The sequence below is a fragment of the Cyphomyrmex costatus genome, unplaced genomic scaffold (assembly GCF_001594065.2).
Source record: "Cyphomyrmex costatus isolate MS0001 unplaced genomic scaffold, Ccosl1.0 scaffold15, whole genome shotgun sequence".
Taxonomy (NCBI): Eukaryota; Metazoa; Arthropoda; class Insecta; order Hymenoptera; family Formicidae; genus Cyphomyrmex; species Cyphomyrmex costatus.
Window position 1 is genome coordinate 334,878 of NW_017275499.1, and position 13,844 is coordinate 348,721.

General features: G+C 35.0%; 1 protein-coding gene across 1 annotated transcript in view; it reads left to right on the forward strand.

Moving 5' to 3' along the window:
* LOC108783394 (uncharacterized) overlaps window positions 1–13,844 on the forward strand; it is a 36,065-nt gene that overhangs the window by 5,021 nt on the left and 17,200 nt on the right. The window contains exons 3-4 of the mRNA XM_018551949.1: window positions 923–1,117; window positions 1,202–1,733. Of these exons, the coding sequence (XP_018407451.1) occupies window positions 923–1,117; window positions 1,202–1,733 (727 nt within the window). The remainder of the gene's footprint in view (window positions 1–922; window positions 1,118–1,201; window positions 1,734–13,844) is intronic.

The following is a 13,844-nucleotide window of genomic DNA, read 5'->3' on the forward strand; positions in this document are numbered from 1 at the left end:
CCCCCCCCCCCCCCACCCACCCATTGAAAACAATCGAATTGAAAAATTGAATACACAGGATTTATGCGCTATTATATGCACAGTTTTAATTTGCACTTTCCTCTTGGAGCGAACAGACATATTCACACCTAAGTCGTTAAAAATTGCAAAATTAAATACTCTGACTATGCAGAAATATTTTCTGATTTATGCGCTACTATTTCCAAGCATTTTCGATTTTTGCGCTGCAAAACCTCCTTAAGGCACTTCCCTCTTGAAGCGAACAGACATATGGGACAAGTGTTCGGGAACGCTATCAGCGCCGCTATTGTGTTATACTATCCTTAACGTTTATTATAGACGTAAAAGAACGATACCACTGATAACATTGAATGCAATCAATATTATAAGACAGAAGATCGTAGATTGAAAGTAAAAACAAGAAGATTTTATTCTTTCGCGTAAGGCATGACAAATTAATTTTACACCTTCTCAAATTTTTCGCATAAATCTCAATCAAGTGAGCAATAATTTTTTAATTTAATTTTCCCAAGAAACCGCAAATTCCTTCAAAGTGCGTTTGCTGTAACATTCGTTAAGCATAAAGAATTCATTACATGAAACGTTCTATTTTACGCGATGCAAATCGATGATTATCAATCTTGTGTCACTTTTAATACGGTACTCCGATCTCGAATCGTCGGTCGATGAATGCGTGACATCCGGTGCGACCCGTCAAACACGACGAATTCGTCAGTATGGTAACCCAGTTAACTGGCATTTTTACGGCGACGGTCGACGGAAAATGATCGAACTTTGGAAGTACCTCGAAACATCAGAAACGACTCAAATGGATTCAAACGACGACGCGTGAGTTGATCTACAGCGTTCTGAACAGCAACGAGAATATTACAACAAAGAGTTTTCTTCCGAGTGTCCGTAGCAAGATCGCAGTGATCAATACGGTGAAGGACCAGAAGCTAAAAAGCAACGAGAGTTATTGTACGTCAGATTATCATCTCAAAATAAAGCACCGCCGATTCTTGAAATCGAGGATGAGAACACTCTTGACAGCGTAGTAAGAAAACCGAAGAAAGTGCGGTTATTAGAAACGCTCTCCGAAGCGAACAAGGAGGTGGTTTGACTTATAGATAAGATTCGCGACATCGATCCCAACGAAAGGCTCGAGCAAGCAGCAACTGGATCATAAAGACGTGTCCAGGCGAATCGGAAGTTCTACGACACGCCTAAGCAATCCCTTTTAGATCCAATAGAAATGTATTTCGATCGTTCAGGGTACGAAAATATCTGGCCTGATCAGGAGAATTTGGTAGCATTGCCTCGAGGAGTGGCAGGTCTCGTGGGGCCCTATAGAATATATAGAAATCCTAATGAGAGAAGAGAATATGTGCTGCAAGAGGAGGAATTTGTTGAAGAGATAGTGAGTTCCGCCAGTAAAAAAGTGCTGCAAGAAAAAGAGAACAAAGACGAGCATCGTCAGAGGGCGAAATGGAAAATCAGGGAGGATGATGAGGAGACCTTAGTGGCGGATATTCGAAACTTGTTCGGCTTCGTGGAAACGAAAACTGATATCGGCAAGATGGAAATTGATTGGAAGAATGAACGAGAATCAGTGAAGAAAGTGAATAAGTCGGATTGTATCGAACAGATTCTGTATGGTAAAGAAGAATGCACGATGGATGTACCGGATGCGGTATCCGCAATCTCGACAACGTCGGTGAAGGAGAAATGGGGTGAGAAAATGTCTTACAACAATCTCGTGAAATATTTTCGAATATTATTAATTTTATGAATATTTAATCAATAAAATTATGTATAAAGGACTCTTATTAATGAATAAATTTAAAAATGAATAAAGGTCATAAGAGTCAAAAATTAAATTAAATCTTATATGTCAAATTTAAAAAAAAATTTTATTACGAAGATAAAATAATAGAAGATTGATGTTCTTAACAATATAATATGATATTGACATTAAAATGATATATTTAATCATTTATTATTACGCAATTTTACGCAATAAAGTATAATAGAAATACAATAAATTAATTTAATTAAAATAATACATACATTATTGAAAAAGACTATATTCAAAATGGAGTTTAATGCTTAATATCACAAATTAAATCGATGAGGAATTTGATAATACTACCTAGCGTTAATGAGCATCTTAAGATGCTACTGTCACGTCTTAATCACTATTTGTAGGTAATTACATGATTAATAACAGTAATTTGTGCAAGTCCGTTTGACTCGATGCTCGATCAGTTTATTGCTCAATTTGTTCTGTCATTTATCATTAATAAAGCAAAATGCAAAATGTAATATTTTGTATCTATAAAAGTATAACTATTTTCTATAATATTATCAAAAAATAGTTATTAATTTCAGTAGTTCATGTTATTGTAACTCGATATTTATACTTTGAGACATTATAGATTTAATTTATAGTTCTGTCACAATGCTTTATTTATAATTATCAAAGAGAGGAAACTATAAAAAATGGAACCAATATGGTCAACTTACAGACATATAATATTAAATATACACATCGATTGTAATTTTTTTTTTTATATATTTGCTATTATAGATTATGGATTCTGATTCCATAGTGAAAGTAAATAGATAAATAGATAAGTGAATTGACACCAGCTGTTTCTTTCTTTTTTCTCGCAGCTCTTGCTTACTTGTACATTATAATCAGGTGCGCTTAATACACTGCGAAATTACAAATTGGTATCAATTAAGCCCATTCTATACAATTGCGTAAGCGTAGGTGTAACTGGTTGTAGTTGTAAGAATTAACCAATCACAGTTAAATATAAGGAGAATATTCGACTGTGATTAATAATCTTACAACTACAACCAGTTACACCTACGCTTACGCAATTGTATAGAATGGGCTTTAGACGGCAACGCGACGCGGCGTATAATTCGGCAAAGTAGGTATGTCGTCCACATTCGATATGCAAGGCGACTCGCGTCTTACGGTATTGTCCGACAAAATGGACTCGAGTAGCGGTAGATGGTACACATGGATATGCATAAACATCGGCTTCTTGATGATATATGCGGAATGGTTCACTTCGTGAATCAACGATAAGGTCAACATTCGATTAGAACTGCATTTTTACACACTTGCCTGCCTATACTGTCAATCTTGTTCGAGCAACGGTGAATTGTCTTGCTCGATCCTAAAATTAGATTCGGATGACTCGAATCTTCAAAAGAAGACAAACAGAACGCGGTGACCGGGAGCCCTAATGTTGGATTCACATTGAATCTGATGTGCGTCGTATGACGATTCTGCAATCAATCAGAAAAATCGTATCATCGATACGAAGCAAAATCCTGTTTTCTGATTGGTTGTGCAAAGTCGTCGTACGACGAAAGTCGGATGAAGTGTGAATCCAACATAAGGCGCGCACGTACTACTTTTATATCTGACGAAGAGAGTTTGAGACTACGCAGTATCAATTCTTTTTTTTTTTTTTAATTTTATCGAAAAACATTTTATATTTTTATTTATTTATAAAATTCGAACATTGCTATACAATGTTATAAATTAAAATTTATATTAAAACATTGGAAACACAAACGAGTCGAACATCATGAACATTTTATAAAATAATATTTCGTTTTATGTTTATTTTTTTATTCATTATTATCATTATTATAAAATTCGAACGTTGCCGTACAGTGTTGTGGGTGAAAATTAATGTAAAAGCATTGGAAACACATAAGTGAGTTATTCTTAATCCGTGTTCTATAATAAAAAAGTTTCATATTGCTCCGCATATAAATGTAATATAACAGGAATAAAAAAGTAGCAGTTTTCGAGTTTTAGATCTTTTATACTCTTATAATGTAAAGGATGTGCATTCGGAATATTGTTTTTCTTTTTGTAAAAGCTCACATGTTAAATCATATTATTAAATTTCGGTTTCCCACGTTAAAAAATTAATTAATGATATATTGGTGATATATTTATATTGTTCAAGTATTTCATTGTTCGAGAGTTAAAATGAGTATTCATACGTAGCTTTCTAGTCAAGTACAGTTTGCTCTTGCTTTCTTTCGAAAGACCTTTCATTAAATGGTTCGATATGATATACTCTTCGGCACAGCCGCCGTAAAGTAACTGCGGGGCAGCATATATCACATGAGCCGCTTACGACTTTCACCTTTTTTACACCTTTTACCATCCACTATGATCGGTATGATTAGTGTCATCGGGCTTTTATTATCGCAGCTCTTAAGCCCTGTGTGCTAGGGCTCGCTTATCTGCGCAGATAGCTATGCAGATGCACTATGGAGGCGTTAGCCGGACGGTCGACTGTCGAGAACGCTGTACTCCGTTTTCTCGTCGGTCGTTGGCGGCGGATGCAAGGAGCTCGTGATCGACTACCGAGAACGCTCTACCCCGTTTTTCTTGTCGGATCACTGAAAATCAGGAGCTGGTATTCGGTCGGAGCTAGGACGGAATAGAGCGATCGTAGCAACAATCGCGTATTTTATACTATAATTGTTGCTCCCCCGCTCGTTTTGTTCTTCAGTTGCGTTCGGCGGTCGGCGATCTTCAGTCGCGTTCAGTCGAAGCGGCGGTTATCACGAAATACAATACCTATTGTTCGATCGGCGATCTTTGATCGCGTGGGCAATATTCAGAACATCAATGAAAAATCATCGCAAACAAAAAATTAAAAAAGCATTTTAAAGGTTGAAATCTGTACTTTCAAAATCTATAATTGTGAAATTTCAATATGACTGCTACTTTACGGAGTTATACGGATGTGAGATAGGGCGAAAAAGAGAGGGATGTTGGGGTGGGTAGTGGGAGGAGGGGTGGATCGAAGTTGGTGTGAATGAAAGGTGAGAGAGAAGAGGGGTGCATATGACTGTGAATAGAGAAGAAAAAGAAGAAGGAGATGTTACTTCATTTTTCATGAAAATTATCACCTTTCGATCGCTTGTATGTTCAGAACGGCTTGACCGATTTTTATTTTTTTTTTTTACTCAAATTATTCGTGACGATGTCGCCTCTCAGGATACGAATTAAAATTTTTTATATTTTAGTAGTTTTGTATCTCCGAAAAATAGACTTTAGAGGTTGAGGATAAAAGACTAGTAATGTCTTTTAATTTTTGAACATGGCAGGAGACATTACCGTGACTCCTGATACTTTCAAAAATAAAAAAATACTTGATTATGTAATTACATATAACTGTAGACCACTCTGCAAATATTAAAAATACCTATAATTAGATATCTATAAAAAAAAAAAGTACTCAACTGCTCATTAATTAACACATTTGAGTTTATACTGCAATCCTTTCGCTAGCGGAAAGTCGATGAAAAGTGATGAGTGAATAGTAGGGGATCTTTTGTTACAGACAAATTAGCTAATTATCTGGAAATTAAACGTATACATGGAAGAAACAGATAGGATACTCGAGCACTTCCTTCCTGGTTGCTCTGTAACTTACTTTCGTGTTCTACTCCGGACAACATGCTCTGACTCCATTAATCATCGCATAGCATCAATCTGTCAGCCATATGACGCCGCCACCGTTACTAAAAATCTCCTGACAGTCCTGAGTCACTGTTACACATAACTGATTTTCTGCAGTTAGATGATGCAGCTGCATCGTCGAATACCGCCACCGGCCTGTATGATATACAGTTAACCACTTTTCTCGCAGTACGCGGCGCAACGGTGCACGAGACGCAATTGCATCTGTGCGAAAAATATTCTATACACGCACGTGCCTTTTCTCGCGAAGAATATAACCATGTTATACAGTTCCGACTTTTCAACACAGATGTTCTCCCGTCGAACGACTCGCTGACAGTCTACCTAGATCATTATTAAAGTGCTGTCGCGCGAGTAACGACGATACGTATGGTGATAAATTTGCCCGAACAAATTATAAAAGCGGTATACGAAATTGCAATAAGGAAGGCTTAGAAGGGAATCGAGGGAATTATAAATTATTCCTAATAAACAAAGCTCTCAAGTCGAGTCACTCATTCGACATTGCAACATACGAATATATCGTAATTCTACCGTCTACAATACAATGATTTTTACACCTGAAGAAGGCTCAATCCAAGAGCCGCAACATGTTATGTACGCAGTTTGAATTTTTCTTAATTATATTTCTAATTTTTTAAATGTGATAACTTCTTATTTATAATTATCGATGACTCTTAAATTGCCCTTTATTTTATCCTTTTATTGTAAAAATACAAATTATTCGTGATAATTATATAATTCTAAGCATCATTACACTTTTTCGCAACATTTAACAGTAACCAATACGTTATCTATACCTAATATATTCTTCAAATAAACACTTTCTTTCATTTTTTAAATTTACATCTTCAACTTGCAATTCCGTTATAACATCATGATGAAGTTGTCGAGCGTATGTTTTTATGAATTGTGCCTTCGACCATCGACATCTTTACGTAGCTCACGCAAAATAGTTTTCAGAGAATTTGTCGTAATCTTTCGATTTAAATAAAAAGATCAAAGTGCCATAAAATCATCGTCATGTCATCTATGCTTATCTTTTTATTACAAGTGTTTTTACTACGATAATAAAATCCGCGTCGAGACGATGGCGCGAGGATTTATGCAGCAGTCGTTAAAATACAATGGCTGTGTTCCGTATCAGGCATATGCGCGCATTTTATACCTATAATGAGCGTCACGTATACTATAGGGAAATGCGCTCATATGCGTGAAACGGAACGCAGCCATAAATCGCATACAAAAATGTTTCCTCATTGACAACATGATACGTTATTCGGTTGCGAGACTTCTTGCGGTTCCTGTTTTCGCATTTTCTCGTTAGCTCTTTTTATTTATTAATTAAGCAACGTGTATTTACGCGTAATTGCTCTAACACATCTGTTATCTTTAACTCAATGTTGTGTATATAATGTGTGTATATAAAATTACATACACATATATTGTCATAAGAAATCATAACTTATATCCTTTTAACAATAAAACGTGAGTGTAAAACAGAAAAATTATATAATATATAATAGTAGGTTATAGTAGGTTGATATAATAGTAGGTTGATAGAGCCGATTCTAATTCACCATATGTTAGTTCGTATACGTATATGCGGTATGTATGTGTGTGTGAGGGGTCAGAGGAGGGGGAAAGTGCACTCAGACGCTGGGTCCGAGGAGCAATGGAGGGGATAAATACGTCACAAGGGAGGGGTCTGCGGGGGGGGGGGGGGGGGGGGTTTTGTTCCTTCTCTCTCCCATCCGTTTCTCTTTGTCCCGCCTTTTGCTTTCTTTCTCTTTGGCCCTCAACTAGTTGCTGGCCGATTTAAGACAGTTCTGAAAGGTTTATGGTACTTATCGTCTAGATCTGACTCTGCCCTAACGAGTTCCGAAGAATTCTGATGATAAAAATTATTTGTTGATTTTTTAAACAATTTTTAAGACCTTTAATCTATATTGAACTGTTGTTGAAAATAAGCTCAGAACTCTTGACATTTTTTGATTTTCCACCAAGTGATATGTTAGCTTCACATTATACTAAAGAAACTGAAGAAAAAATCATTCATACTATAGGCTATGCTAAAGAGTAGCTCTAAAAATAAGAAACAAAAATTAAAATTACACGTATCAGATAGTATTCTATCAAATGTACGTGTTGAATGTGAAGAGGATTATAAGCTCACAATAGAAAAAGTAGATTAGATTCAATGCATTCGTTGCAAACGGTGGCTACATAAAACGTGTACATCATTTGTTGATGTTTGTCAAACGTGTGGCAAAATCATTTCAAATACTAACAAGTAATAGACAAACATCGTTTTTTTTTTAATTATAGAAATGTTTGTTTGGTTTCTTTACAAAATAAATTTTTGTTTGATTTTTTTTAACACAAAACATGTATGGTTAACTATCCCATAATATTATGGCCATCTTTTCCCTAAAAATCAGATAAGATGGTTAATGCATACTTTGTAATATTTTGATAATATTGAAGTTCTGTTAAGTATTTTCTCTTTAATTTCGATAGTATATTTGTTACTTTAAGCTTTAGTGAAAGTAATATTCCAAACATTTTTAAAAAGTAACAAGAATAAATGTATGTCTTTTGCATTTTAAAAAACTGTGGCCGAGTTTACCCTACATTAATTATCAAGTATGACTTATGTAAATAAAAAAAAACGCGTAAAAAAGTATTTTCGTACAAAATGTCACACAGATGTGGGACGGACGACGAAAGTGGAATACAAGAGAATTAATAAATTTTATGGTGAAGGAACTGTTTTCTTCCTCTTGTGTGCGTCTCTTTCACCAGCAACGTTATTACTACTAACGAGCACTTTATTTTCGCAACGTGAAACATTTTCTTAATAAAGTTGCATTAACCACAATATTTTTACATCTACAAAATTGATTAATGTTCTTGAGATGTTATCAATATAAAAGTATCAAAATTTAAAAAAAAATGTAATGTAATGGTAATAATGTTTGTAATAACAAAGTTAATTAAAAATAACTCTTTTGAAACTCAAATTTCGATAATACATCATGAAATATTCTGGAGTTTTAAAATACTTAACTTCTCTACATTATCCAAAGGTCTATCTCAATTTCAGTCTTTATAAAGTAAAAGAAATTATCGCGATAAACAATCGCATCATTATTTGCGTTAATCCGCAATCGATTATTCGAATCGATTCGATTTCTCACATAGTGTAAAATAAATGTAAATGTTCAACATTACCTCTTCTTTACCCATAACTGTTAGACACGGAATAATTGACTTGGCAGATAATGATTTGACATTATAGACATGGAAAATGCTGGTAAACGTCAAAGAGCTGACGGATCAATGTTATATTATATATCGTTAATGGACCGATACACTATCACGCATCAGCCATTATCATTACTGATAATTCGCAGGTGGCAGGTGGTAATTGCTGCCGGTGATGGTGCTTTCTTCTTTGCCTCGTAACTAGCTATAATAGACTAGCTATAATATGGTAGGCTTATTACGTATAATCATGGCGGCGGCTTATCTATTAGGAAGATTATTATAGGAAGGAAACTTCGCGACAAATTAATTTCAGCAATTTGCTCTGGCTGCTGCATATCAAGGGCACATTGTTTAATATCTATCCTGATCATCACTTAGATAGAATATTCGTCATGTCATGCGCGTAAAATGGGTATTTAAGCCTCAGAATAGATTGTTCCGCGCTTCAGGTCGACCTTTTGCCTTCTCGGGTATTATCGGCGTATGGGATGTGTGTACTAACGAGCACAATTAGTGTATTTTACACACAAAACAAACGCAAAAATTTTAACAGGATTTTATTAAATTTCCAAGACGTTAGGCTGGAATACACAGATGCAATCGATTATTGCGTTTCACGCGACCACGTTTAAATTCATTCACCCAATTGTATACAGTCGCAAACGCTGGTGCAGATATGCTATATGAACATTATCTAACTCGGCTTTGATTTCCTTCGGCGTTAAACCTTTCATATGTAGATATTTGATTACTGCACGAAACCCGCTTTTTTCCATTTTGCAAAAAATACAAAAGTTGTTCGCTTTAATCGTCTACAGAAATGAAACCTCTCGATGAAATTCCGCTCAAAATTTGACAGACAGTAATCAGCTGATGAAAGATGCTACTTGTCAAAAAGTAATGTGATATGACACTGCGAGTGCTCTCTGATAGATTTTCCAAGAACTTATTGAGTTGTCCTCGTATCATGAGTTAAATTATCTAGCAATTTAACAATTTTGATGCTTATAGCATCTTGGATCTTAATAATGTTGAATGACATTAAAATCTATGAATGACTTATTAAAATCTGTAAATAATTAATTTATATTGCAAAAAATATTACTTCGGCCGGGAGTCAAACCCGAAAAATTGCTAGATAATTTAACTCGTGATAGTTTCGTAGAGTAGTGGCGTTTCAAGACCGAAAACTTTCGGCGCGCCATATTTAGGGGAGGGGGGACTTTTCAGATTATTAGAGTTGCATTTCAAGACCGACAATTGTTCGACGCGCAATTTGGGGGAGACTACATATATTAATAGGACGTTATTTCTTACTTTGGATAAATATTACGAAGAATATTACTACGTCGTCCCGCCATCAGAGGTCTATCGATATTCGCAAATTCTCGTAAGTGCTGAGACACGCGTATATTTCTTTATATAGAATCTCGATTTAATAACTTATCTAGGCGTCTAAGGTAGGCTTCCACTACAACCTTACTGATGAGTCAAGTAGTGAAAGCCGGGACGGAAACGCTAAAATTACGTGATATTCTTCGCAATATATTATATTAGAATAAATTATCAAAAGAAATTTAGATTTTTAATTGTAATTTGACTCTTACTTGGTCCTTTTTGATGTTATTGATTACAATTATTGACAAAACTACAAATTAAACGTCGATTATAGTAGCTTAACCGAAGATTGATGAAAGAGACCCTAATATATTTCAGTATATTCAAAAAAGAAAACTAATACAAAATACTCCGGTGGCAGATTCTTGCTCTCGCAGACTCGATATTTTTTTCGCACAGTCTAAAACACTGTCAAATCACCATCATCGGATGCACCGAAGCGCAAGCGTATAAAGTGAGTCACGAGAATAGCGGAATCTTCTACGGTGGCCAGTTCAATTTGGAGAAACGACACGAGCAATGCCTCCTAAGGCGCTCACTATCCTCTCGACATTCTTGCTAGATAGTAAAATAAAAGCAACGCTCGAAAGTACAAGATCGTATATTGATGGATGCTGCGAAATGAGGCTACGAGAAAATCGCACCATCACCGTCATCATCTGAGCCACCACCACCTGCCATCGTCGCCGTTCGATATCCTCAAAAGCGTCGATGCTCCTTCGAGAACACAGCCGAGTTACTTGCGCCACTTGGTGCTGCGTTATCGTCACGTGTACTTCTCATTATTCGTCACCGACATGCAACGTCCTAGCGCGAGCTAAGTGATGGACGACAATGCCGCTGACGATCCGTCGCAACGATAGTTTTCTGATATAACGAACGTAAAGGTAAATCTTATGTCAGATTAGCGCAATCTAGGATAAGTAAGATTTGACTATTATATTGATAAAATTGCTTTGTTTCCGTAAAAGTTATTTAGAGACCTTTTCCTTTTATTAAAGCTATGATTTTACAATGAGTCTATATTTACAATGAGTTAAAAGTTGTAACCATAATTGGAGGACTACCCAACTCGATTGTAGAATCAGCATTAGATCGAAAAGAGTATTAAATTTAATATTTTATGTTGGTAATTATTTTAATTAAAAATTTACATTGATACACTCGAGTTTCACTTGCTAAATCCCGAATTGTTTCGTTGTTCAATTTCGAAATCTTGGACTCAAATTGAATTTAAAACAAGATTGTGTGTGCTTATTTTTTTCTCATATAAAAATTCATATTTATATAATTTATCAGTTAAAATAGATTTATATAGTATTTGGTCAATTATTAAAATCCACAGATATGGAAATAATTATTTTTTTTAAATAATTAATTTGAAAATAGCAAGTTGCTAAGTTCTTACGAGAGATTAAAATTTTCAAGTATTATAAATGTTATATGCTTTTCAATCGACATTTCAAATACTAACGCTTAGAAGGTAATACCTGCAGACAGCGCGTCTAACTGTTCCTCTGTTCAAGACTGCGATTGACTTGAAATCTGTTTAGAAAAACGCTGTTTGTTGTAACATCCTCGTAATTCTGTACGCGCGCGTGTGTAAGATTCTACTACTTTGTAATATACGTGCTGTATGATTCCATTATATTTTTTGTCCGAATTAATTTTTGAACCACATAAATTGAATTTTTATGAATAAAGATCGTATTTCGCGCGCAATTAAAATATGGATCCGTTAGCTTTACCAACGTTTCTCAAACAAATCATTGATCAGAATCTTTTTTCGAACGCCGTATGGCCTTATCGATTCGGTAAATCTCGAGAAAATTATAAAAATTATGAACCTAACGGGATTCGTGTCGCTATTGACAGCTATCGTCACTGTATTGATGAAACGTAATAAGAAAGAAACATTTTTGCAATCTGCGGCTCTTGTCTTATGTAGAACCTGTTATAATAATATGCCACAAGTGCGAATAGTATACTTACCGCAGACGCACGGCAGATAGTAATTTGCGCTACGTAATGATACTAATTTCACCGATTCCATGGAATTAAGGTTACACTAATGCACTATATCCTTTCTGTGAGACCAATAGCATGAATTTTTTTCTGTTCGAGTTTATATATATATATATATATGCACAGTTTTACGCAGTTTAACTTTGTACTTCATAACAAAATCGATTTGATACGCCATTTTATATGCAGATATTTTTGTTTTTATTCATCTGCATCTTGAACAGATTTCTCTCTTTATCTTCGAAATGCCTTCTAGATACATTGCCGGCCAAAAGTTTCAAAATACATCAAACTTATTGTTGGGCTTTAGAACAATTGAACGGACAGAACGCAGGTAAAATATTTCTTTATAATAAGCGGAGAACGGAAATCAACGACAGAACAGAAGTATAAAAAACGTTGCTATATTAAATAAGATGTTGCTACGATAAAAAGGGAATCGAAAACGCGCTTATAGTTGTTCTTAAACTGTAAGGAACACGAATGCTTAGTAACTAGATTACAGAACTAAGACTATAGAGTATGAGAACCATCTTCAACACTCCCACCGTTCGCATACTCGGTTAATTCTCTTGTGTACTTCCATCTGATTGACAATTGTTTACGTTTAAACAAGTTCTTAGGCATACAAAATTTGTCTTTCGAGAGAATGCTTTAGTGAAGATATCAACTTTCTGATTTTGCGTGTCGACATACTTGATAGAAATCTCGTTTTTACAAGTTAATTCTCTAATGTGGTGATATATTTGATATCGATATGTTTAGTACGTTTATGAAATTCAGGATTTCGCTGACGACGGTGTACTTTTATTATCTATCGACAATTTATGACCCGGTTCTTCTAGCAATTTTCTGAGCCACACAGCTTCTCTTGCCGCTTTAGCTGCTGCTACGTATTCGACTTCAGTAGTATTTAAACAAACTGATTTTTTACTTGTGAACTCCAAGTCACAATTCCGTTTGCTAATTCAAATGCATATCCTGTTGTTGATTTACGCATATGAATGTCTCCTGCAAAATCAAAATCTGAGTATCCGAACAAAGTTCTAAATTATTATTTGCAGAAGACTGAATGTCTAGATCATACGTGCTTTTTAAGTAATGAAAGATTCTTTTGACTGCTTTCCAGTGATCGATGGACTATTTAAATATCTACTTGTTACATTGACAACATAAGTTATATCAAGTCTCGATACAACAAATAGATTAACATTAATGAACCTAAAGCTTCACGAAAAGCTATGTGATAATCTAACTTTTCATCTGAATTAAATAATGACGCATTCAAATCGGCTGGCACAGTGATACTTTTCGCTTCATTCATACGAAATTTGTTCATTATTTTATCAATATAAGCCTTTTGATAAATAAAATTTTCTTTTGTCTATCTCGTTCTATTTGAACTCCAACAAAATAATGTGCACTCACGGTAATCGATTCTGTCCTTCGTAAATTTTCACAAAATGAGAAGTGATCTCCTTTTAATATTAATGTTCATAGTCCATGCACGATTAACGACACGACTAAACTTTACGTCCGCTTACAACCACATTTGACATAAAAACAAAATAATCTGAATTTCGTAAGTTTTAAAAAAGTAACACACACGGCGGGGGGG